This window comes from Lissotriton vulgaris, chromosome 4_1 (genome assembly GCF_964263255.1).
Source record: "Lissotriton vulgaris chromosome 4_1, aLisVul1.2, whole genome shotgun sequence".
NCBI lineage: Eukaryota > Metazoa > Chordata > Amphibia > Caudata > Salamandridae > Lissotriton > Lissotriton vulgaris.
In genome coordinates, this window is record NC_141691.1 from 1,800,810,864 (window position 1) to 1,800,837,768 (window position 26,905).

General features: G+C 41.3%; 1 protein-coding gene across 1 annotated transcript in view; it reads left to right on the forward strand.

Moving 5' to 3' along the window:
• LOC147724578 (fibrocystin-L-like) overlaps positions 1-26,905 on the forward strand; it is a 1,433,379-nt gene that overhangs the window by 488,695 nt on the left and 917,779 nt on the right. Inside the window, exons 20-21 of the mRNA XM_086966122.1 lie at positions 529-633; positions 8,782-8,931. Coding sequence (XP_086822248.1) covers positions 529-633; positions 8,782-8,931 — 255 coding nt within the window. The remainder of the gene's footprint in view (positions 1-528; positions 634-8,781; positions 8,932-26,905) is intronic.

A 26,905-nucleotide genomic window follows, 5' to 3' on the forward strand; every position in this document is an offset into this window, starting at 1 on the left:
CCGCTTTGGCACTGGGCAGCCAAAAGGGCACCAGCGTAAGGAAAGGAAAGGACAGAAATGCATCATATTCTGTTAAATATGCCGTATTCCTCAACTTTCCTTTCACACAGTGCAGCAAGGTGCATGGAAGCCTCATAACTATGCCCCCATGGCTTCTTAAAATGAGGGCCAACGTCTACCATGAGAAAACGAATTGTTTGTGCCAATAGTCATGTGTTTTATGATTTGTTCTACTTTTTGGATATGTTCTAAAGTTAACCCAATTGTTTCCATCTGTGCACAAATGAACCATGCAGTCTTTTTCTTGCACGGTAGCATGCTTGAGTGGGTGGAGTATGAGATGGGGGCCCTCTGCGCTCTTGAACTATTTCTCTCTCGGAGGCGGTGGCTCAGCTGACTACAACTATACAAATGTTTCCATGTTGCCTTCCCGTTCCCCCGATCGTCTTCTCACGGTTTATAATTAGGACATTTGTGATGAGAATTTCAGTATAAATATTGAGTTACAATTCTGCTTAAATGTTTTAGGTTCGAGCTGCGATCAGAGGAATGATGGGCTACGGATGCCCGAGCTCCATTGCTATTCCCACTGAAAACGATTATGTGAAGTACTTTAATAACTTTGAAACAGAGGTAGGTGGTTTATTCATGCTTTTCAGAACTGAGAACTATAGTGTGATTTAGAATTAACATTATATATGTCAGTTTAATGTAAATATGTATTAATACATTTCAGCAGAAAATATGTGTTTATATGTATTTCAATCTAACTATGTTGGCACAGATATACAGTTATGGCTGTGTTGTATTAGTTATACATACTAAATTCGATATCGATCACTGTACGACCTTTCTGCTGCTTTAGATATTAACTCTGCTATTTTTCTCAACTGCATGGTTTACATCGAAGGTATAAAAGGGGGATTACAAATGTGATGACAACATTCACTTACAATTGTCATCTGCATGACGTATATCATTTATCATGGGGAAGAGACTTGCCTGATTATTAAAATATTTACTGCTCAGCAGCTATATCGTATTTGATGAATATTTGAGCCACGGTTGGATTTGGGTGTGATGGCTGCATGTAATCACTAGAAACTAACTTGTATAACTTGTTGCCTGAAAAATTCTAAAAAAATTGGTAATCACTAGCTGTTAAAATCCAATTCAGTGAATGCCTTTTATCTAAAAAAAAATGCTTTCTACAAGTTTGGTTTTCATAGAGGATTGCATTCATTCTTGTTTTCCATTTCTTTCTACTGCCATCCCTCTACCACAGATGCAATATCCTCCCATGTTCGTATTCCGTTCCACGGGTAGCCATCCAACTGTGGTCCTCTTATTCCCCTCTCCTATTGGTCATCCTTCCTTACTTCCTTCTCTATCCTACCCCACACCTCTTCCTTCTCCTTCCCTCTCTTTTTTCATTTTTGCTTAAAGCAAGAATGTATCCCCTCCTCCTTGGCAGAGAAGGGTATGCAGGCCCTTCCCATAAACAAAGCAACCTCCCCTATGCACCTCTATTCATCTTTATTTTACCCTCATCTCTGTCCCAGATATCTCCCATACCCCAGTGACTCAGTTTTAAACCAAAAGGGGATCCATTTCACAGTACCTAGGTTGTTTTCTTTTCCTTTCGCCCTCCCATGCCTTCCTGTATTTCTCCCCCTGTCTCTTTTCCTTGCAAGTTTCCTTTTGCTGTTGTTCTCTATCCATGTTGCAACTATTTTTAAGTTATAGTTAAACTAGAAAACAGACTGCTCCAACCCTTTGCTTATTTGTTGCCCAGTTTTCCAATTTCCCCTTTATTAGGCCTCTCCTGGTGTTTATTTCTTTATTTTTAATTCTATATCTCGTCATCTAGCCTCAGGATTTGATACTCAGCCTGTTTCTCAGTTTTGGCCAGTGTCATGAGCAGGATTTCAAATAAAATGGAATACTTCTTTCCACTGATTATTCACCTTTAGAATATGCATAGGCTTAGTCAGAAGTCTATCCTTGTGCTCCCTCGTCCCACCGTCTATAACCACCTACTGATCATTGCCACCCCATTTCTTATGCAAAAAGAACAATTGATCAACAGAATGCAGAACAATGCCATACATTGACCTAAGTAAAAAGATCTGGGCCTAAATCAATCGTTTTTTTTGCTCCCCATGCCATTCCATTTTGAACTCAGCCATATGCAGCTCAGTCTTGACACTGCATCCACTTGGAGCATTCAAGCCCAAACTGACAGGGCAGTTCCTCCCTGGTCTGGAAATAAGCATCCCAGGACTGGTTTCGGGGTTTCACCCATCATCAGCCAGGATAGCTTGACTCCAGTGGCATGTAGAGCACAGGAACCACGTCTGGGCATACCCGTCCCACTTGGGGTGACAAATGCGAAAACAATTGATGGACAGAATGCAGAACAATGTCATATATTCACCTAAGTACAAAGATCTGGGCCTAAATCAATCGTTTTTTTGCTCCCCATGCCATTCCATTTTGAACCCAGCCATATGCAGATCAGTCTTGACCCTGCGCCTACTGGGAGCATTCCCGCCCAAACTGACAGGCGAGGTCCTCCCTGGTCTGGAAATAAGCATCCCAGGACAGGTTTCGGGGTTTCACCCCTCATCAGCCAGGATAGCTTGCCTCCAGTGGCATGGAGAGGACGGGACCCACGTCTGGGCATACCCGTCCCACTCGGGTGACAAATGTAAAAACTACAATTGATGAACAGAATGCAGAACAATGTTATACATTCACCCCAGTACATAGCTCTGGGCCTAAATCCGTCGTATTTTGCTCCCCATGCCATTCTAGTTGAACCCAGCCATATACAAATAAGTCTTGACCCTGCACCCAATGGGAACATTCCAGCCCGAACTGCCAGGCCTGGTCCTTCCTGGACTGGAAACAAGCATGCTTATGAGCCAGGATAGCTTGACGAGCTGGTTCCCCATCAAAGTCGCAACAAGGGAAACAAGGAGAGGGACATTAGCCCCATCCGGGAATGCTGCAGTGGAACTGGTACAGGGGGAGGCCCCTTCCACAGGCAACCAATGAGACTAAGGTCTCCAAATGACTTGGGCCCGAAGTGCACAGTTCAATCAAACTATCTTCCAGGCCTGAGTGGAAGTGATTCTTTCTGAGTCGTTAACTGGCTGGTTTCTGGATGGGGTGGTGGGAGACGACCATGGGCGTCTGGGCCCATCTAGCCATCCTGATCTAGGATTATAATGGTTGGGGTGGTCAGAAGTCTCACTTTTGAGGTTGAGGGCTGGGACTCTGGAGCTTTACAGCCCTGTAAATTTTTCTCTTTTGATGAGGGACGGCAGGCGCCCTGCTGAGTTGGGAGAGGTGAGCAGGTGTGGGTCCACCTGGCAGGGATACAGGGTGTTTTTTTTTGCACAGGGTAAGGGGTTAGAAGGGGTCCCTGTTATCTAAGAAGGTTTCTATACTACACCATTCATGATAGGACAGGTTGCGTCACCACCACTGACAGTCACTACATGCCATCAAGCACATTGGACCTGTACAGCAAAAGAGTCACACACGCCCCCCCACCCCTCCCACCCTAGGATGGTGGGCTCATCATCCCAGAATTCCCAAGAAATCTATCTCACAACCTTCACTTCTCATGAACAACAAAAATATCCCTGAGTTTCGTCTAGTGACGTGGAATCAAACGTGGTATTGTCCTCCAATTCCTAAAGCGACACTCCCCAGATTAAGTCTTCCTGCAGGAAACTGATCTCTTAGGCAAAACTTGTAAGGCACTAGATCGATGGGGGTACAAAATGATGGTCCACTCCGGGTTTGCCTCGGGATCCAGAGGTACAGGGATACCCCTTAAGACTCAATTCTCACCGATAGAAAGAACGTGGGTAGACAAGGGGGGGCAGATATGCAGCACTCCCAGGAAGATGAGAGGGCGAAACGATAAACATGATCCAGCTGTATGCCCCACCGACACTTCCTCGCACTACACTCCCGGAACACTCTAGGAACACTCATACAGGAAGTGCCATTAGGTCACCTCCTGCTGGTTGGATAGTTTTTACACTGAATGACACAATTGACTGACATGAGACGCATGAGACACAAACACCACTGATGGAGTTCCTAGGTGTCCTGGGACTGATTGACATCTGGAGAATGCTTACTCCAACTGCTCGAGATTTTACATTTCACTCTGGTGTGCATGGTAGCCTCCCATGAATTGACCTCCTGGTTGCGCCCCCATCCTAACTTCCCAGTTGTGGAGATATGAGACATCTAACCCAGGGAATATCATATCACTCCCCCTTCTGCGTGTGATATAGTACTGCCAAACAGTGAACCAGCAACACAATACCCATCAACACCACATGCCTAAAAATCACGAAGATTAGAGGGGACCTGAGAAGAGCAACATACCAACATTTTAAAGAAAAAGAGCATTCTGTTACCTCACCGGTGACAATTTGGGGGGGCATATAAAACAATAATCAGGGGACAGGCCCACGCTCTGATGGTCAGACATAAGAAAGACCAGAGAAAAGAGGTAGAGAGACTAGAACGTAGTATTTTAGACTTAGAATCACAATTGATACGACTGCAAGATGACAACATGAGGCATCTGTTAAACCTCAAACAGCAGGAGTATAAAGATCTAACAACTGAAACGGCCAGGGCCTCAATTAAGATGACTCAGCACTGAGTATATGAGCAAGGGTACAAAGCAGGGAAGCTTCTCACCTGGCTTGACAAAAGAGAAAGGCGCTGGGTGGCCGGCATCCAGCTGGCAAAAGGCGATCATCTCTTAGACCCCCAGGAGATAGCAGACGCGTTTGCGGCCCATTATGAGTGCATCTATACATCAGAAATGACAAATACTATCCAAAATGCTTTGACCCTCCTTAGGGACTCACTCCTCCCTAAACTCACACCGGCAGACATCCAAATCTTAAATAGTGATTTGGCATGCTAGAAGGTGAGACAGGTGATCTCTGCACCTAAATCAGGGAAGGCACTAGGTCCCAACGTGATACCAATTGAACTGTATAAAATAACAGCTACACATACAGTACCCCACCTGCTCCAGATGTACGAAGAGAGCAGAGAAATTGGCAGTCTGCCCAGAGACCAGTGCCTCGTGACAATAGTGTTGTTAAAGGCTGAGGCAAATGTCCTTGCCAAACTACTGGCCCTCCACCTTATTCCGATCATTGCCAAACTAGTACAACCGGATCAATCCGGGTTTTATGCCAGGCTGAAATACAGCCCTCAATCTACGACGCCTACATGGAGTCTTAGGGCTCGCCAATCAGATTCGGGAAGATGCTACTTTTCTGTCTCATGACGCTCATATGGGCTTTAATACCAGTGAGTGGGCATACTTATTTGCAGTCCTTGAATATCTAGGCATGGGACCTTGGTTCATGGCCTGGATTCAACTCCTATATACGGCCCCTCTGGCACAAGTGGTGGTAAAAGGTAGAGTGTCACAGACCTTCCCACTCCAATGAGGAACCATTTCGCCCTTGCTATTAGCATTAGTGCTTGAGCCACTGGCGGCTTGGATCCGAGGTGACCCACGCCGATCGACGGCATACTGGGAGGACAGAATATCCATGTATGCAGATGATATTCTCCTCTATGTGGCATCACCTCAATCCTCCATTCCCGGAATTCTGAATATTTTTGCCACATTCCGGAGATATTCTGGATATACTGTAAACTGGTCTAAGTTGGTGGTCTTCATCTCGTCTTGTCCTGCACAAAGGATGCAGAAGGAGTGCGAGGCGCAGGGAGTAACGGAATGCTGTTGATGCTTGGGAATCTTTGTCTTAGTGAACTAAGACCTATTTATGATTAAAAATCTACCAACCCCCCACTAAATCGACTCAAAGGCAACATGCAACACTGGTGATCCCTGCCGCTCTCCTTGCTGGGCAGAGCGGCGCTTTTTAAATTGATGGAACTGCCATATTTCAAATATGTATTACAAAGCACTGAGTTTCCGGTTCGAGACACCTATTTAAGTGCCATACAGAGTGAGGTCAGAGCCCTAATATGGGATGTGGGTTCCCCTAGAATTGCTCTAAACAAATTAACCCTGGGATGGTTTGATGATAGAATCGCCCTCCCAGACATCCAGAGGTAGTATAGTGCTGTGCAACTGACAGTTATCAATCAATGGGCTCAGCAACCAGTAACGGACCTGGCCTATCGTATGGACAGACTGGCATGCTATCCAAGGGGATATGTATGTGTGCTCTACACTGTGCCTAGAGAAAACTCCCTAGTGTGGCTGACGGCACTGACAGTCCAATTCTGGCACTCTACACTGCATAAGCTGGATGGAAAGATAGGATCACACAAGTGTCACCTTTATGGGACTCTGATCTCCTGGGGACAGTTGGCAGAGGCAAGGATTCAACAAATGGGACCTGCTTGGACTCTCGAAGGTGGGAGATGTATACTCTGTAGCTGGAATAATACAGTTTATAGACCGTCAAAAACATATAATTTCGCGCCCACTGAGGCGTTCTGGTACCACCACTCTGCCACGCCCTGCTTGCGGGGGTACCCAGTGACTAAATTCTGACAGAATCTTCATCCTTAGAGAATAGACTACTTGAGGAACATATAACCCAAAAGGCGATCTCGATGACATATAGAAAGTTAGTGAACTATACCCCTGATATGTCAACAAGGGTGAGGGAGAACTGGGCGAGGGACATTTCAGACATACAAGAAGACGACTGGCCTGAAGCTTTGTCTTCCTATACAGAGGTAGCCATAAGGTCCCGCTTCCGCCTCATACAGCTCAAAATTCTACACAGACCCTATATCTCGTGCAGCACATTGGTCAAAATTGGGCAGGCAATCAAACCCACTTTGCCGTAGATGATGTGGTCAATAGGGAACGTTTTTCCACATAATAAGGGCTTGCCCCAAAATCCAGTCCTACTTGACCACGATAATACAAAGTTTAAGTAGGCTATACGGACTTGAGTTACTATTATCGGTCAAGTGGTGCTGCTCAATGTATAGGAAGTGACAGACCTGGGGAGAGGAGAACAGATTGGAGTGACCCTGGCCCTGCTGATTTCAAAAAGAAATATTGCGCACAATTAGGGCAATGGAGCAGCTCTGTCTCTGGGTGATTCACAGGGGGGTGACTACTCAATGCATGAAAGGGAATATGGAAGAGATTGTACAATGTGTCAGTATTTTCTGGTAAAATTTAAATGATAAATGAGTGGTGTTATGCAACGTTTCAGCTAATCCACAATAAAAAGATGTTTGAAAAAAGAAAAAAAAGTACAAAATTAAACTTGAATAATTATATAGTAATTCCTACACCAGATTTCAAAAACAAAAATGTGTTTCAATCTGCAGTGTTGCACTGAAGTTGCTAGCTGTTTCACAAGGAACATGGAACTTTTGTGCAGGTTTTCTATTGGAACAAATATGCAGACACAACTAACTAGTTTTAAATACAAACTCCATGCAGCAGGGGCATTCTGCTTCATAGCACACTTACAGCTCTCTTAATGGAAGATCTGATATTTACATGTCAAAAATGTTTTGATATTATTGCAGTGATAGCTGACCCACAATATAAAATGGCCTGTGTTCTCACATGAGGATGGCTAAAGACTTGCTGCAAGCCACACTTTGTCTATTACTTTTGTACCACGTGTACAGTTTGTGCACGTTACTGTGGCCTTAAACAAATGTCAAAAACCCCAATTAGTCTGCTTAAAATGGTCAACATTTTTTATGAAAGGTGTAAAATGCCAGCAATCTTGGACCATAAATGTAAAAGTCTTTGGAAGAATATGCAAACAAGAAGACTTTCTGCTGTTCTGCTTTTTAATTAGGTGGCATTAACAGCTCATTGGATTGGGAAAGGACAGTGCCCAACAAGTATTTCAATTCGTACAGAACCATGGGCTGTATCATATGCCTGGATCCATTGGAGACATCCATTTGCTTGTCGCATAAAGGATTCTCAGTAACTATGTATGCATTGTGAATCTCAAATTATTGTTGCAAAAAAATCATATTACCTTCTTGAATGAGTACATTGTGTAAGTTTTGTATTCAATGCTTTGGAAAATATCATGTTTTACCACAGTAGACAGTTCTTGTTCAGCATGACATATTTCGAGAAGACCTCTTGGAAGAATGACGTGCTTGACTCAAGCTTGCCTCCTGCCTTCTCGTGTTCATTTTAGCATTTGTAGGTTTCGTGCAGGAGATAAAACTACAGTTGACAGATCTCAGAGGGCACCTTGGCCTTCCTCACCAAGCACGGCACTCCATGGAATCAGGCGCACTGCAACAGTTCAGGGGGCACGTTCTTATCTGAGGGGTCGCTTTTAATGTAATGTGGGCCGTCAAGCAGCCATAACCAGGGGACAACAATGGTAAATGTTTGATAACGTTACCAGGTTAGGTCCAACAGCATTTCTTGCCCAAGTACGTATGTAAATAAACGGTTAAAGTGTGCAGTTCCGTAAAGAAGGCCCAGGTTCCTCTACTTGACACTTCATTTGACCTCCGGAGACCTGGGTACTAACTAGAGGCACCCCGACCTTCATTACTGAACTGCACACTTGATTGTTGAATTGTACATGTAGGGAGTGTGTGTGCTCGGCTTCTCCGCCCCTCTTCTTGCTATAATTGCATATATAAGGTGGCATTGCTCGAATGAGCTTCTTCGCACTTGAATGTGGTGAACACCACCCTACGCTGACCTGAATTAACGTATGTTTTTGGCTGACCTTACAGGCATCCCGCTACAATGGACAAAGGACGACTGAAATTGACGCCTTCTGTGGTCTGTACACCCTGAAAAATCCATATACTATCTTTTATGAACATTTTTATACAGCAAGAGGAGAGCCCTACGGACCCATCTCTTTGACTTCTACCAACCAGGTGCGTTTGTTGCTGGATTGCTCTGTTCATAAGGCAGGCCTACCGTCATTTTCTGATGTCTGTACTCACATTTGTAAACGAGTTCCCTTTGATAACTGTGCCACACACCCTTCAGTTATTTTTGTTGTCGGTATATTTATGCCAGACTAAAGTACATCCTGCTTTTTGCTAGATATTTTGGCTAGATCGATAGTTTGGCTTAGAATACTTTTTGAATACTTTTATATGTTCACATCCTTTTATAAAGCACGCTGTGTCTGCCTGTGGGGTATGATTGCCTTGCTTGAGCTTGCATTGTTTTCTCTCATTCAGCCTCATTTCACAGTATGGCATAATAATAGACAGAACAGGACAGAACCGAACTACCTCCAGTTCAGAAAAACCCTAAAGACCCTCCTTTTCCCGCAGACATAATTTCATCAGACGGCAGAAACCCTTGGAGAAACAGGTCAGCGCTGGGATGCTCTTTGAGTTACTACGCGCTTTATAAAACCATTAAATAAATAAATAAATAAATAGAGAAGTGTCATAATCAGTTAACATTGGGAAGCCGAAAGAGACAAACTCAATGCAATACCGACATGTTTTGTTCCTTTCAATGAGTAGTAAACACAACTGGAAAAAAAGCTACAAAACCCCCGAAAAATATTTCTAAGATGCATTTTATAGAATAAATCAAGCCAGAAGGTTAAGGATACGCGAAGCTTGTGCGTGGTTTTTAAATAATCCCAGATATTTCCCTTCAGATGCATGGGCACATTATGCATCCTATCATCTGTATGCGTAACTGCATAGAGTATGTAAAGGCAAAACATTTAAATCCCTTTCCTCGCCTAAGATAGACGTAAACTAAAAATAAAACATTCACACATTATTCTCTTTTGCATTTCTTTTTCTAAAAATAAATATTACTTTCATACCTACGCAACTTTCAACACCTGATCTGTGAAACCTGTACACTTCTTCTACCTTTGAAATACTGTATTGTATGATTACCTAAAATCATTTACAAAGAACGAAGCATATTACGACCATGATAAAACAAACAAAAACAAAACATTTAAAATGCAATGAGATTAAAAGAAGTCTGTTCAATTAGGGTGGCAATGTTCATGACCATATGAATTAGAGAATCATCACTATTAATACTGTGGATCCTTGTCCATGTGCAAATTATAGTTAAGCTGTTATTTTTCTAGACTTTGCGTTTTACATAAGATCTGTTCAGCAGAGACAAAGAACTTCCTGGCACGTGCCAGCTCCATTGGCACTGTTGTCATATAAATGTGTGTTAAGGCCTCCTTACATGTTCTTACTTTATTAACCCCTTCCATGCTGATGACAGAACGGTTCCGTCATCAGCATCGGTTGAGCTGTGCTGATGACGGAACCGTTCCGTCATGACTCCGCCCGTGCAAGGCGGAGTCAGCACAGGCGGGGAATACGCCCCGCACACAAGGGGTTAAGATTGAACACTGCCCTTAAGTATTTACACCTCGGACTTACCAACGCTGGGCAACAAAAGATGATATGCTCTGCCGATTCTTTGTGGTATTGATACAGTCGACATCCTCTATTTCCACTTAGTGTGGATGACCAGTGAGCCCTATAGTCCTTTATTGGTAGGGTTAACAGACTGGTCTTCAAAACATTTTGAAGAGCATATCTCCCCAGTCCAGCATTCAGGAATGGTTGGCATTGAGTGGCTTCATGTGATTTTACGAGGCCCTCAGCGCCACAAATTGTTCTGATCGTATCTATAGCCTTGAGATGGCCTTTCCCTGTTTTTTAACAGGTTTTTTAGGCTAACTGTTGGCAGATTTAATATTTGATCAATTGTCAGGCATAGTGATTTATTAGCTAAAACAAGGTACCTAGCCCAACGGCTGGTTTGATCTATAACGAGAGTTTGAAGCGCTTCCCTTAGGGTACCCAGGCTAGCCTTGTACACACAATGGTATAATTTCACTATGTCTTTTTTACATTCTATGTCTATTGATGTTAAGTTGAACTCAAGTCTGATCAGTGTGCGCCTTGTCGAGAATGGTAACCTGAATATTTTCCTGAAAGCCATAATATGTAGATGCTCCAGTTTATCGGACAATAAGCCCTGGGAGAGCCAGGTGGCCATAGCTTATTGTTGAAAAGAGCTTGGCTTGTGTTACTCTTCGAATGCCCTTAGTTGAATGACTCACAAGGTTCTGGTGGATTTTACATAGGGCGTGTGTGACCTTAGCGGATTTTGTCTCCAATGATTTGGCCTGAGATGTTGTTCTGCCGGTGTCTTAGAATTGTTCACCCAAGTAGGTGTATTTATTTGCAGTAGCAATTCTGAGAGGTCCGATGTTCCAACCCAATGGAGATTGTTTTGGTTTATGTCCAAAGACCAATACCTTGGTTTTCTTTGCATTAGTTTGGAGCTTGTTATCTAAGTTATATAAATGGAGAGTCTGCAATGCCCTTTTCATGCCTACTCTGGTTTGGTCCAGGATGACAAGATCGTCCGCATATTGCATGATGGGTATTCTAAGGTGGCCCAGTTTAGGTGGGAAAATATTGGTGTATAGGTTAAACAGTGTTAGTGCAATCACACAGCCCTGTTTTAGCCCTTTATTTGTATAGATTTTGGCAGTTGCGTGTGACTGTGTACACTTCTACCTGTTCCAGTGAACCCTGAATATTTAATTAAGGGCACAGTAAACAGCAAATGCATTTCTAGAGTTTGGCAATACATTCTGTTAATATTTTGAACATTTTGAGCTTTTTCGCCATGCATGTCCCTGGCCACATCCTAGACACTCTCTATCATGGCCATCCTTTACACATAGAGTAGAACCTATTAACTCCCAGGTTATATATACTTTGTGTAAATTTCAATCAGTCATTTATAAAGCACAGCAAACCACCCGTGAAGGTCTCAAGGCGCTACCTGCTTGGTTGCTGACTTGTTCATTGGAACTGCCGGGTATTGCATGCAGGCATGTGAAAACTTAATAATATTATAATTTTACAACTTGCAAAAAAATTATGACGCAATAGTATACATTTCTGAGAGCAGTTCACGATTGCACGCAGACAAAATATTGTGACTCAGTGCAAATAATAAAAATAATAGAGAGTAACATTTTCTTAAATATGATTATGTATTAATTTTGTGAGACCCACTGTTTTTTTTTAAACCAGTACTCTATTGTGATGGTACTGCATATTTTGTGCTGCCCATAAAGAACTTTCCTTCGTAAAATCCGAAGCAGCATGCTACGAGGAGCGGCCGTCCCCTTGCCCCCTCTTTCCTTTGTAGTTCTGGCCCAGAAACAGCATGTGCTGTTTCGCCAGTCACTTGTAATTATTACCATAATCCATATATATGTACACCCACTTAGAGGGGGTTAGATCGTGCCTCTTCATCCCCTGGCCTGTTCAGCTGCCATTCACATTTTGGATTTGTCCAGCACAGCCTAAACATGATAGAATGGGTCAGCCCACTTCACCTATCGGCTCTTGCACAATGAGTCACAGTATTTAACCTGGGCACATGCACACTTCTTCATAAAAAGAAGTGCATTTCAATGCCAGGGATGGAGGGACAATACATTTAACTTTCACTGTTTTCCTTGTATTATTAGTGATCCTTGTGTTTCAAAAGTATGCCTTCAGGTTTCTTTCCACCAATAAGAATAACATTTCCCTATGCAATAAACCTAAAGTGTTTATATATATATACTAGCAGCCCGTCCCGACGTTGTCCGGGTATGAGTTGCTGCCGGCCAGTAGTATATTGTTTTGTAGGGTTTCGTTTTGATAGCATTTCTTATCTGTGACAGGCCTGTGAAACGCTCCGATTCACAGTGCACTGCTGATGCACTTAAGAGTGCGCGTTCAGTAGTGTGTGAACTCGAGTTTCCCTACTTTATTTTTCCTTGCAATATTATATAGCACAAACTCAACAACATGGCATGAGCACAATTTACATTACAGAAGAACACATTCATTTGTGGTAGGCACGGGGAGACAAAGCGATTTGCCTGGAATCCCAGGATGTTGAGCTGATGCCGAGATTCGAACGTAGCTCCCCAGCTCTAAAGTTCGCAATTCTACAACTTGTTGCGGGAAGTGTGTCTAAAAGTATATGTCGGTGCTGGCCATCAATGAGAGAGACCTGTGCATTTTTCAAATCGGTGGTGAAAAAATATGAGTATGTTGCTGGAGATGTGGGCCGCCATGCCACCAATGTACTTACCGGGGAGGGTAAACACCCATTATTCCGCAACTTTCTTTCCGCATACCATCACTCCGCATACTTTCATTACGAAAGTACCATGACTCCGCAATGCCATTATAACGCATGGCATTACATTTTATATACTTTTACCACGCATACATTTACAACGAAATTCGTTGTAAATGCATGAATGGTAATAGCATGTGTTTTTTATTGTTTGGATAAGGTAAGTATGGGTATAGGGGTATATGTTTTGGGGTACTGAGGTATATGGTTTGGGGTGTTTGGGTATTTTAAGTGTTCAGATATAGTTTGGGTTATGGGGTACAGGGGTATTTTTAGGGTTTAGGGATAGGTATGGGTTTTGGGGTACAGGGGTATTTTTAGTGTTCAGGGCTAGGTTTGGGTTTTGGGGTATAGGGGTATTTTTAGGGTTCAGGGGTAGGTTTGGGTTTTGGGGTACAGGGGTATTTTAAGGGTTCAGGGCTAGGTTTGGGTTTTGGGGTACAGCTGGATTTCTAGGGTTCAGGGCTAGGTTTGGGTTTTGGGGTACAGGGGTATTTTAGGGTTCAGGGGTATGTTTGGGTTTTTGGGTACAGGGTTATTATTATGGTTCAGGTCTAGGTTTGGGTTTTGGGGTACAGGGGTATTTTTAGGGTTCAGGGGTAGGTTTGGGTTTTGGGGTACAGGGGTATTTTAAGGGTTCAGGGCTAGGTTTGGGTTTTGGGGTAGAGGGGTATTTTAGGGTTCAGGGGTAGGTTTGGGTTTTGGGGTACAGGGGCATGTTTAGGGTTCAGGGCTAGGTTTGGGTTTTGGGGTACAGGGGTATTTTTAGGGTTCAGGTGTAGGTTTGGGTTTTGAGGTACAGGGGTATTTATAGGGTTCAGGGCTAGGTTTGGGTTTTGGGGTACAGGGGTATTTTTAGGGCTTAGGGATAGGTTTGGGTTTTGGGGTACAGGGTATATTTATAGGGTTAAGATGGGTTAGTGTTTAAGGGTGTTGGGGTATTTTAAGGAGTAAGGGTGGGTTATGATTATGGGGTGCAGGGGTATTTAAAGGGAGCAGGGTGGACACCCGGAGCTGGAATGTACAGAACCTGGGAAGAAAAAAGAATGAAATATTGGGCACAGCGCTCACTTTTTTTCCCCGTAATCTTGCGCCCCGCACACGTCGACGCCCCCAGCACACGCCCATAGCACACAATATGAGACATGGCATGAAGGGCAGAACGTACCACACGCCCCCAGCATTCGTCACGCCCCCAGAACACACCCACAGCACAACCCAGACACACCCACAAGGGACTACTTTGCTGGCACGGTTCTTTTACCTTTTAAATGTATATGGTGGGTGTCTGCATAGCCTGTGTCCTTCTGCTGCAACTGGCGTTTCCAACGCTGTATTGGATGTTGTGATTGGTGCTGTGGTTCCTGAGATTACCAGCCTCAAAGGTTTGGGCTCTCTCTTTATTATATTAGTATAGAAGATATATATATATATATATATATATATATATATATATATATATATATATATATATATATATATATATATATATATATATATATATATATACTCCTAGATGAAACATTAAAGAACAATTTAACATCATATCAAAGCATTGCATATCGTAAGACTTCATCTCTTGGAGACATCTTGACACAAAGCCACTTGGAATTAAAAGAAGTAAACAAACCAACTTGGCTAACAACTCCAGGATTTTGGAAGTGCTTCAAGTGTAAGGCCTGTGAACATGGCGTTAATATCAAGGAATACAAACTTCAAAATGGCAAAATAGAAAAAATAAAGGATCACATTACATGTGAATCAAAATGTGTGGTTTACAGACTACAATTCCCTTGTGAGAAATCATATATAGGGAGCACAATCAATAAATTGAAACTAAGAATTTTGCAACATCTACGGCGATTAAAAACAAAGACCCTAGCTACCCTATGGCCATACATTTTGCGAAGTGTCATCAGAGCAACCCAGATCAACTGAGATATTCAGGGATTATATTAAGTAAAATCTCAGAAAGGGGCGGAGATCTAATAAAACAACTTCGAAAACTTGAGTCCAGAATGATACTGGGAATGGGGACAGAAGTCCCATTTGGACACAACTTGGATGCCGAACTGTTTGCACACCTATAGATGATGGAGACGGAATGGTGGGACACATGAGAGACTTGATTCATGATCAGAGAAATGTAAATAGATGTAAATAGATGTGAAGAGGTATTGATCTGGATAATAAGAAGTAGTACAGCAGTCAGATTCAAAGCCTAAGTATGGTTGCATCCTAGGAGTAAGGAGGTCCCAATCATGAGTTATTGTTAGAGTTATGAAATACAACACTGGAGTAGACAATCATGAAGTAAAATGGAATGTAGGGTGTTAATAAGGATATGAATAAGAAATGAGATGAAATATGTGTACTTTACAAAAATCACATAACTTTATCATGTCTGAAGCATCTCGAAAATGGTATCATCACGTGTGTACACGATTAGGAAATGTCAATATTGTGTGTATGAATTGGTGTAATTGTAAATAGTGTACATAGAATAATATGTCCAGAAATAGGGACTTTGGTACATAGAATTTGCGAGTGACCCCTTGAAATTCCAATTAGTGGTATATATACTTGAACGCTGGGTATTTCAATCTAAAGTACTTTACGTAATATATATTAGAAAGCATTCTGACTCGTGATTGTGCCCTTAGGAAACTAACACTGAATACATAATGGAGGCAAAAAATTGAATAATGTACATAATGTATATACTTTGTTTTTGCTTAGAGTTTCTTTAAATATTTAGAGTACTTTAGTGTAATGTTGAAAATGAAAATGGCTAAGTAAATAGCCAGTAAATCTGTGCAAGGTTGATGGTCTAGATGACTATGGAAAGGGAAGAGGGTACTTACACTGAGCACTTTAAAGAAGGTCTAGACCACAGGGACTCTATGGTCCAGTGGAAGGCTAGGAGTAGCCGAAACGCGTAGGCCGTCTGTTTTTTGATGCACGCTTAAACTTTGCACATGGTGTGTGAATAAAACAAAACTTTCTACAAACTGACCTGTTGCTGTGCCGTGACTTCAGCCGTTGTATATGGGGTGAGAAGAAACGTAGCAATATATATATATATATAGGTGAAGCACATTATGTGATTTGAGCATTGTGCCCAGCATATACAGTTAGATGTTGTCTTACCTGCCATATTAGCCGCAAAACCAGCACACTGTGTACATATACATACATTCTTGTATTTAAATTTGAAAGTATTTTTTCAGTATTTACTATGGTCTTTAGAGGGAAAAACACTATATATACTTACTGCTAGAGGGCGCTAATCAGATTGACAAAGCCTGCTGTGCAGGTGAAACGCGTCTCTCGTGACTCCGGGTTGAGGGTGACCTGATCCATTAAAGAAGCCATATTCTTACAACCTCGTGTCCGTGCCTACTTCGTTGGTTGGTTCTGAGGAAGCAGGATTGGTTGTTCATATATATATATGTGCTCTGGCACAATGGCAACTACAGGACAAACAGAGGTGTCTTCGGTCTCAGGGGACAGCTCACAGCCGGAAAGTGAGTCTGATAATGAAACAAGAAGACAACTAAGGTCGGGGTTTCGCAAATTTACTCCGGGGCAAGAAATGGAAATGGTCCAACAGGACCGCAAATCGACCCTGCGATCTGGAACATCGACTGCCGGTGCCAGCGCGCCAACAGGAAACGCGCCGAGAGGCGCAAAAGCCACAAACGCCGCATCAACAGGAGGCAGGCAAAAGAAACCGCGTTCCAGATGGCAATGGAACAAAACCCCGACACCTCAACCGCAGTAGTGAATTTGACTCCTACCTCTAGCTGCAGTACACATTCGGTTATTAATCTGACCGACATTGTTTTAACCCCGAAGGAAACATCAATATTATCCTTGGGATTGTCATACAGTCCCCGGGGAGATTTCGACTATGCCACAACCAGAATCGACATGTTCAAATATACACGCAAACTCAAGCTACGTAAACATCATGCTACACGCGCACAGGGTGCCTCCAGCAATCACAATGGCACCCAGGGGCCGATTTCTGAATTTATAGCCAATGTCGAATCCAATGAAACAGTGGTTCTAGGAGCTGCATTAACACAGGAGTTTATGTCACTCCAAGAAGAAGAACAATCAATTCAAACAGAGAGTCAAACTGCATTGGGAGGTGAGCCCCTTCCAAAGACTTGTCAGACCCCGTTTAAACCTAAATCCAAATTTTGTCCCCTAATGGTCAAAGACAATGTTGATATATTCCATGAGCGTGTGAATTCCCAACTGAAGGAGCTACAAATTAAGAACTCACACTCTACTAAAAAGTACAACTACAAAGACAGTGAATCTCACAAGCTGATAAAGAAATTGAAGGCAAACAAACATTTGGTCATAAGACAATCAGACAAGGGGGGCAATGTGGTCTTGTGGCCACGAAAAATGTATCTGGAAGAAGCGCATAGGCAACTCAATGACAAAGACTGCTACAAACGAATAACAATGCAGGATGCTGTTGCAGCCAGGAACATAACCTATTCAAAATTGTCTGCCTGGCGCAGTAAAGGCTTGCTGACCATGGAGGAATATAAATTCTTAAAGAACGAACACCCTGTTACTCCGGTAATATATTTTATCCCCAAGGTCCATAAAAACTATCAGCAGCCTCCAGGCAGACCTATTATTTCTGCATGTAACAGTCTTTTGGAGAATATGAGTAAGTACATTGACTTCTTCTTACAAGACCACGTTAGAAGTTTGCCCTCATTTGTCCTTGATACGACCGACTTAATCAGGAGACTCATTGATTTCAGATGGAATTCCACTTACATACTGGTGTCTATGGATGTTACCTCGCTATACACCAGTATATTCCACCAAGATGGACTAAAAGCTATCAGGCACTTCCTAGGGAAGAGGGAAGTTTGCTATAAAGAACATTCGCAAATGCTGATAGAGATGATCTCAATGTGTCTTGACAATAATAATTTTCTGTTTGCAAAGCAGCTATTTCTCCAGACCAGGGGTGTAGCCATGGGGGCCTGCTTCTCTCCCAGTTACGCCTGTTTGCACATGGGGTAGCAGGTCCTAATGACAGACCATTCTGCCATTATGAGTACGAAGGTGAAACTCTGGTCTAGATACATTGATGATTTGTTTTTTATTTGGGACGGGACTGAGACTGAGGTGAGAGATTTTATACAAGTGTTGAATAATAATAATCTCAATATCCAATTAACCAGCTCCATTAGTAGTCAGTCCATTGTCTTCCTGGACGTTGAAATCTTTGTCCAGGGAGGCACTCTCCAAACCAGGTTGTACCGGAAGCCCACGGCAGGGAACACCTTACTACATGCAGGCAGTCACCATCCTGCACATCTGATACGGAGCATTCCCTACGGGGAGATGCTTCGTGTCAGAAGAATCTGCAGTAGTGAAGGGGAATGTCGTGTGGCACAAGCACAGTGTAAGGAGCGGTTTCTTCAAAGGGGCTATAAACCAGCCATCATAGATAATGCTATTGTCAGGGCCAATAGAATAGATAGGTTGGAACTCTTAGGCTTAGGAGGTACAAGCCAACCAGCTGTTCCAGCCAATGGATCTGGTGAAGTAACCAGATTAATTATTGGGTACAGCAATCAGCATAGGATTATTCACAAGATAATCAAGGACAACTGGTCACTGATATCCGATGATCCTATAATTGGCCCCGCAATGCCTAAATACCCTAGCATTACGTACCGGAAGGCACGATCTATGAAAGACAGTTTGGTATCTAGTAGCCCAGAGGTAATTACAGGCTCATGGCTAGATGATAGCAAGGGATTTTTGCGTTGCCTTACGTGCAAAGCATGCAAACATGGTGTGAGCAAATCTGAGGTAGTTACACCTTTATCTCCTTCCACCATCAAGATCAAACATAAATTAAACTGCAAAACAGAGTTTGCTGTTTATGTGTTAGAATGCCCATATGGGCTCAGATATGTAGGTAGCACCAGGCCACAAGTCCATAAGCGGATCTTGCAACACCTGCGTGCCATTGCCCATGCTGATCCTACATATCCTGTGGCCAGGCATTTTGAGTTAATGCATGGGAAGGATGCCTCAGCTCTGAGATATTTTGTGATAGACTGTGTTCCCCCCCAAAGAAGAGGAGGTGATAGGTAGTCCCTCCTCAGGAAGTTGGAGACCCGTTATATTGTATCCCTTGATACGAAGGCACCTCAGGGGCTTAATATGGGGGAGGATTGCCACATCTATCTGTAATACTCGTACCACCTTGCTATCTTGCACATTGCACTTTCACCCTCTATGAATTGTTACTGTCCTGTAATAACAACTTAAAACTAGCAATTTTTGTGGTTATTCGTATAGCATGAACCCTGGACCCTCGCTTTTGACCTGTTTTTAATATACAAAGAAATAATGATTCAACATTTCTTTACGCACTTTTTCACTTTATGGTAGCACTTTACAGCCATCTAACATGTTTTGCACACGATATTGCATACTTGCACAATTGAATCTATAATGCTGACCTCAGTACTGAACAGCCCACTTGGGCAGTATATCCTTTACGTCTGCACTGGTGGTAACCATGACATCTGGCCCCTATAATATAATTTATGTGCTCACCAATCGATTAGTGTTTGAATTTGTCAAACTTTTGAGTACTTTTTGCATTGCATTTTAATGGCAATATGATTATTTATAATTATTTATTGGCTTTTAACTTTTGTACATTATGAAGTTATTTTTTAGCCACTGCCATGAGTTTGTCGTTCAAAAATTCAGATTTCGTAGGCATTTAAATTTACTTGTACATATTCTGATACATATTATTTTGATCAGTACTGTTATAACAATGACATGAGATTGTCTTTTGTTGTGCAAACTAATGCATTTATGCTGTGATACTATCATTGTATATGGTTTCAATGAAAGTTGAGTATTTTCTCACTTTCTATTACATGTGATGGCACTACTTGCACTTTAAAAGGGGTGGTCATCCCCCCTGACGTTGTCATGTGATCAAGGCTATCTCTAGCCGAAACGCGTCATGGCGGACTGGTGCTGGGCTAATTACTAAATAAAATCAAATTTGCACCACTTTGGGTCTCGTTGGTTCCTGTGTGTCGGTGTGGCTGACTGCGTTGCACTACCATCGTTGGGAACTGGACATACCTCATATATATATGTCTGAACAACAATTATTTTTTGTTCGACAAGGACTTGTATAAGCAGTTGAGAGGAGTGGCAATGGGGGCCTGCTTCTCCCCCAGCTACGCATGTTTACATGTAGGCTGGTGGGAGGAGCAGGTCCTCAAAACCGCCTTTCAGGAGGAATACAATACCCACATAAGATCTTACTTGCGGTATATAGATGACGTGTTCATTCTGTGGGAAGGGAGTGAGGAAGAAGCAGTGCTGTTTGTTAATAAGATTAATAATAACGAACTGAATTTAAGATTCACTTCTCACATTGAGAAAAGAGAAATTGAATTCCTTGATGTCAAGATCTTTGTCCACGAAGATAAACTTGAGAGCACGCTCTATAGAAAAGCCACCTCTGGTAACATTACGTTACATGCTACCAGCTCTCATCCAAAGCACCTCATTGCTAGCATCCCTTACGGAGAAATCCTAAGGATAAAAAGAATCTGCAGCAATGAGGAGCAATTTGAGAAGTGTAAATCTGATCTGGTTGCTAGATTGAAAAATAGAGGATACTCTGCTAAAATAATTAAGGAGGCTGAAGAAAAAGCAAAAACTAGATCTAGAACTAGCCTTTTTTCTGATGAGGAAAGCCCCAATACTATTATTCTCGATAGCCCTTTAAATGTTATCAGCACTCCCAGGTTAATAACAACATTCAACAGGGAGGAACGTCAAATCAGGTCCATAATTAACAAGCATTGGCCTGTGGTACTGACAGACAACATCCTCCACAATAAAATAGCTGCGAAACCTGTGATCACATTTAGGAGAAGCAGCACTATGGGCACGAGATTAGATAAGGTATCCCCGGAGATTAAGAAAGTTACAACTTGGTTACCATCCAAGAAGGGATTCACTAAATGTACTACATGTAGAGCGTGTAATTTTGGGTGCAACATGTCTTCGTACTCAACACCTTTCAAGACTACTTCCAATCTGATAACTGGGAACTACAATTGCAAAACCGAATATGCTGTATATGTCCTGACGTGCACCTGTGGGCTGCGGTACGTGGGTAGCACGAAGCTACAGGTGCACGTCAGGATATTGCAGCATATTAGGGCCATCCTGCACAGCGATGCAACATACCCTGTTGCCAGACATTTTAAGAAAGTGCATGCCAATAACATCAATTGCCTTTCTTACTATGTAATTGACGCAGTCAGCAAAAAGAGGAGAGGAGGCAATAGAGAACGCCAACTCCGGCAACTGGAGACCAAATATATTTTGGATCTAGATTGCAAATGGCCCAATGGGTTGAATACGACGGAAGTCATGCGCAGCTTTCTGTAGAACTAGCAGGGCTGGCATCATCTTGACACGTTGGTTCAACAATTAGGTTTTGTAAATATTAACATCTCCAAATCTGTCCTTGTAAATAATACTGTATATAAACTCTGTATATATATTGCACTTTTCCTCTGGAAAAATTTCTCAAAATGTATTGGCTGATATTGCATAATATTTTATACATTCAAATGTTTTTAGGATTCCAAGTGACTGTTTAACAGATATAATTAATGAACTAAGCTAGTTCTTTTTCTATGTACAGATGATAGGACCTACATACACATTTGATAAATTTGAGAAGTTCACACCATTTGCACTAGCACTTTACAAACTTTATGGGATGCACTTTTAGCACTTTCTAGTTACCTCTCCAATTCTATAGATTGCATAGTGTGCGAAAACTAAAAGAACTGCTTTAACTACACTTACATTTTTTTGGTGCATTTAACAACATAGGGGTTGATTATAAACGGATTTAACCGGTTATATATTTCCCCCTATTCTATGACTAAGAATATGGCAACAACAAAAGGATTTATCCTTTGTAGAAAAAGAGTTTTAAAATGATACGAACTATATTTATTATTTTAAATAAGTTCAGTGGCACGCGTGCAACAATAAGTCACGGCATTGTATATATGTAAATATGACCATGTTATCTGATTGCCGTGTGTTATTAGAAATATGCCTTTCAGAACAATGTTGTTAATGCAGATGACTACAATATGGCAGGATGTTTTCTATGTCATTGAACATGTGATCTATGACGTAAACAGTGGGAGGGGCACTTTTTGCACTTTAAATACAGACAATGGTGAAATCTAACTGTGACACGTGATCAAGGGCTTACGAGCTTGAAACGCGTTGTGTTGGGTCACTTAAAATAAAATCACTGCCCATTTGAATACCTCGGAGGTCTGTGTCTCTTTCCTCGCCTGACTGCCGCTGTGAGACTACAGGAAGTGGTTTGAGTGTTTCCAGATATATATATATATATATATATATATTACCTACTGGCAGTCGCCAGTAGGTATATATAGTTAGGATTTTTTTCCTATGGGATTTTTGAAAATTCTATGTCGAATAACTTTGGCGTTTGTAGACGGAATTGGCTGACATTTTCAGGAAAATGGCACATTTTGTTTCTGAGCAGCCCTTGAAAATTTGGGGGGGGTTTCGTCAAGGGGGGGCCGAGAAAAAAGGGGGTCCCAAAATGCGTTTTTAACATTGAGTTTTCCATAGGGTGGTTGGACTCATTTTTAGCTCGAACGGCTGAATGGATTTACACGAAACTTGGCAAAATTGTAGATATGGTTTGCCCGACGTGCCTTTGCTATGTCTCAATATATGTGCTCCAGTGGATTTTGAGAAATTAACATTTTAAAAAACAGATATATCTGTGACAGCGCTCCGGTTAGCGCTCCGGTTCGCGTACCTGATGCGTAACGGATCTTCGCGAAGCGAAGCTGATTGGCTCTCCGGTGTCTGTAAACATTCTAAACAGTCCGGAGCAGCCGCCATCTTGTGTCTCGGTAGGATCGAGACACAAGAGGTGGCAAAAACAAAGGGGGAAATGAGCATAAGGGGGCAGAGTACATCCTCCCTGACTCCCTAGGTTTGATGAGGGGGCTTTAAAAGGGCCTCTCGGGGTTAAAAAATAATACATTTTATATCGTTTTTTTTGCGGGGGGAGCGCTCGGTACGAGCACCGGGAAGCGGTCCGGGAAGCGTAATATTGGGAAAATAGGATGAAAGAATGTTCAAATATTGTATGTTTATTGATTGTTATTTTTGTTTTTTTTATTTATTTTATTTAAGTACCAACATGTAGGTACCAATGCAGAGTCTAAAAATAAAAATACATTGTTTCCTTTGTAGATATCTTGCAGGTTGTTTCAGAAGTTATTGAGGTATATGGAATTCATAGCGTAGTCTGTCAGGAAAGCAGAAACACAATGGAGGCAGAACATGATAAAGAGATGTTAAATACACATTGGAGATGATATAGTGGAAGAAAGGAAGTAACTATGAGCAAACTTAAAGTTGCACAGTATATTTAAAGTCTGATTTTACATTAAAATCAATTTGCTACTAGTTTAAAGAATACATATAAAAATGAATATTGTCTCAAACAATTTTTAAATTATTATATATAAATTTATTTTTCTGATTTATTTTCAAAATTAAAAAGAACTTCTAATAATCTTGGTCAGATTTTGTCTCATTTTCAATTAAGAAATCCACAGCTTCAACACATTGCAGAAGTTCTATGTCCATTGATTCATCAAAGAATTCTGAATCATTTTCTGTGTCTTGGTTGCATTCTGTAACAATTTCCACGTTATTTTCCTGCTCTCCTTCCATTTCTATGCTGTAAAATGAATTTTAAAAAAATATATCAGTACAGATAGGGCACTGTTGAGTTTAAGTACAGACAGGTAGTTTGGTTTTTTAAACAGTGATTTTTTCTTTGGGCAGTGTATGGTATCAAACTGGAAGTAGAAATATCAAAAAATGTATGTGATAAAGTCTAAGTCAATTCTTAATTATACAAGACAAGTCTAACTCCATCCATAACTAAAACAGAGAAGTCTATTTTATTCTATAAGTATTACAGAGGGATAGTATATAACTATCAGAAAATGTTTTCCTAATTAACTTACAGTACAGAACATACTTCAGTTTTTAAAATAACATCTTACCTTTCAAATAGAAGTTTAAGTTATCAGTTGAAATGTACTTGATATGTACTTCAAGAAGTAGTAGTCAAAATGGCTGTGTTTCTCTCTCTTTCTTTATATATATTCAGGTACATAACCAATCAAATGTCATGAAATAATAGAAGATATTGAAAGTAGCAGTTTGATTGGTTGTCAATTCTAACACTTCATAAGTGTTTTGGTTAGGTAATTTACCTCAGGATATTTAATCAGGCTTACAGCATAATTTTCACAATGAAATTCCATCAAATTTGGGGAAATGGTAGGGACTGCTATGTAGTAGGGGCTATACTATATTTGATGAAAGTGTCTGTAGTGGTTTTTCTGTAAATTACTTTCCCACCTTTTTTAATCGAGCGCTTACCGGTGCGCTCCCCGGTACGTGAACCGGCAGCGAACCGGGAGTCCTCCATTTTGAGTATTGGTAGAATTGAGACACAAAATGGAGGACAAACAATGTTCGGAATGGGTAGAAGGGGGCACGGTAGACACTTTGTGACCCTCTAGGTATTCGGAGGGGGGATTAGGATGCTGATACATGCAAAAATAAAGAAAAAAAATTTAAAAATTTCGCGGGGGGAGCGCCCGGTACGCGCACCAGTAAGCGAACCGGGGAGCGTACTTTGGAGAAAAAAAAAAGAATACATTTTACAGCTTTTGATATTTGCTATTAAAAAACCATTGAAATTCACTGAAAAAACCATAGGTTATAGACCATATATAGTTAGGAATTAGGATTTACAAAACCTTGAAAATTCACTGAAAAAACCATAGGTTATAGACCATATATAGTTAGGGATTAGCATTTTCAAAACCTTATTTTACTCGCACAAAACCATTGAAATTCACATATATAGTTAGATGCACTAACTATATATCGCACACCCACAATCCACTGCTGATGATGTCACATATTACATCATTCATGACATGGTCAGTGGCATCACTGATGACATCACTGATGACAACTCAAATGACATCACTGACAACATCACTAATGACAAATAAAATGACATCACTGATGACATCTTCCAGTGACTGTATGTTTCTGTAAAGTTAAAATATGTCTTACATATTGAAGAATGAGTGGATGTGTAAGTGTCTGGATGAAGGATTTAGTAGATGCATGACAGACTGTATGAGAGAGTGTTTAAATGTGTCTCACTGAGTGCATGGGTTAGTGACTAAACTGTCTTAATTTGTGCATCATTATGTCTGTTGTTCTGTAAACTGCTGCATGTGTTGATCAGTAGCTATATGAGTAACTATATGGGTAATTGATTGGTTGCCCAAGTATTTGTATGGGAGAGTGAGTGTGTGTGTGGGGGTGGCTGGGAGGTGTGTGACTCTGTGCATAGATGTGTGAACAGTTGATTCACTAAATGTATGGGTTTCAAAACTGCATGTGGAAACAGCTGTATGGGTGGTTGACTGTGTGCATGAGTGTATTGGTGAGTAAATGGATATCTCAGTGCTATATGTCAAAGTAAGTACATATGTAAAACACAGTGCATGTGAGAGTTGGGATATATAAATGACTGTGTATAATAGCTAGTGAATGTGTGAGTGGCTGCATGGATCATTGAAAACTTGTATCAGTGATTGTATAAGAGAGTAAATATGTGTTAGAATAAGTTTCAATAAATAAGATGTGTATAACTGTATAGTTGAGGAAATGGAGGTGTGATTGATTCTTTGCATGACTGACTAGGTGTATGAGTAACTATGGATAAGTGACAATCTGTGAGTGTCTGTTTACACTGAGTGTATCTAAGGTTATATTAGAGTCTGAACAGATTCATCGTATTATCACATGAATGACGTCATCAGTGATGTTGTCAGTGATGTCATTTGAGTTGTCATCAGTGATGTCATCAGTGATGTCACTGACCATGTCATGAATGATGTAATATGTGACATCATCAGCAGTGGATTGCGGGTGCGCGATATATAGTTAGTCCATCTAACTATATATGCGAATTTCAATGGTTTTGTGCGAGTAAAATAAGGTTTTGAAAATGCTAATCCCTAACTATATATGGTCTATAACCTATGGTTTTTTCAGTGAATTTTCAAGGTTTTGTAAATGCTAATTCCTAACTATATATTGTCTATAACCTATGGTTTTTTCAGTGAATATATATATATATATATATATATATATATATATATATATATATATATATACCAAAATTGTAGAGCTTAATCAGGACATTGAATCATCCAGCGTGGATTGTATGAGTGAATGCACCAAACTAGAAGTGACATGATGGCAAGGATCCAAAAAGAGGAGGAGGTAATCAGCAAAAGGAAAGCCTGGAAATTTCAACGAGATAAGGCGGACTATGCGGAGGGACGCATTTTCACTTTTGCAAAAAAATATGATGCCATCAAAGCCTCAAGACGACTTAAAGCTGGGGCAGCAGCAAACCGCCCTACCCAAGGGCATGGATCGGGTGCAGCTCAGCAGGATGACTCT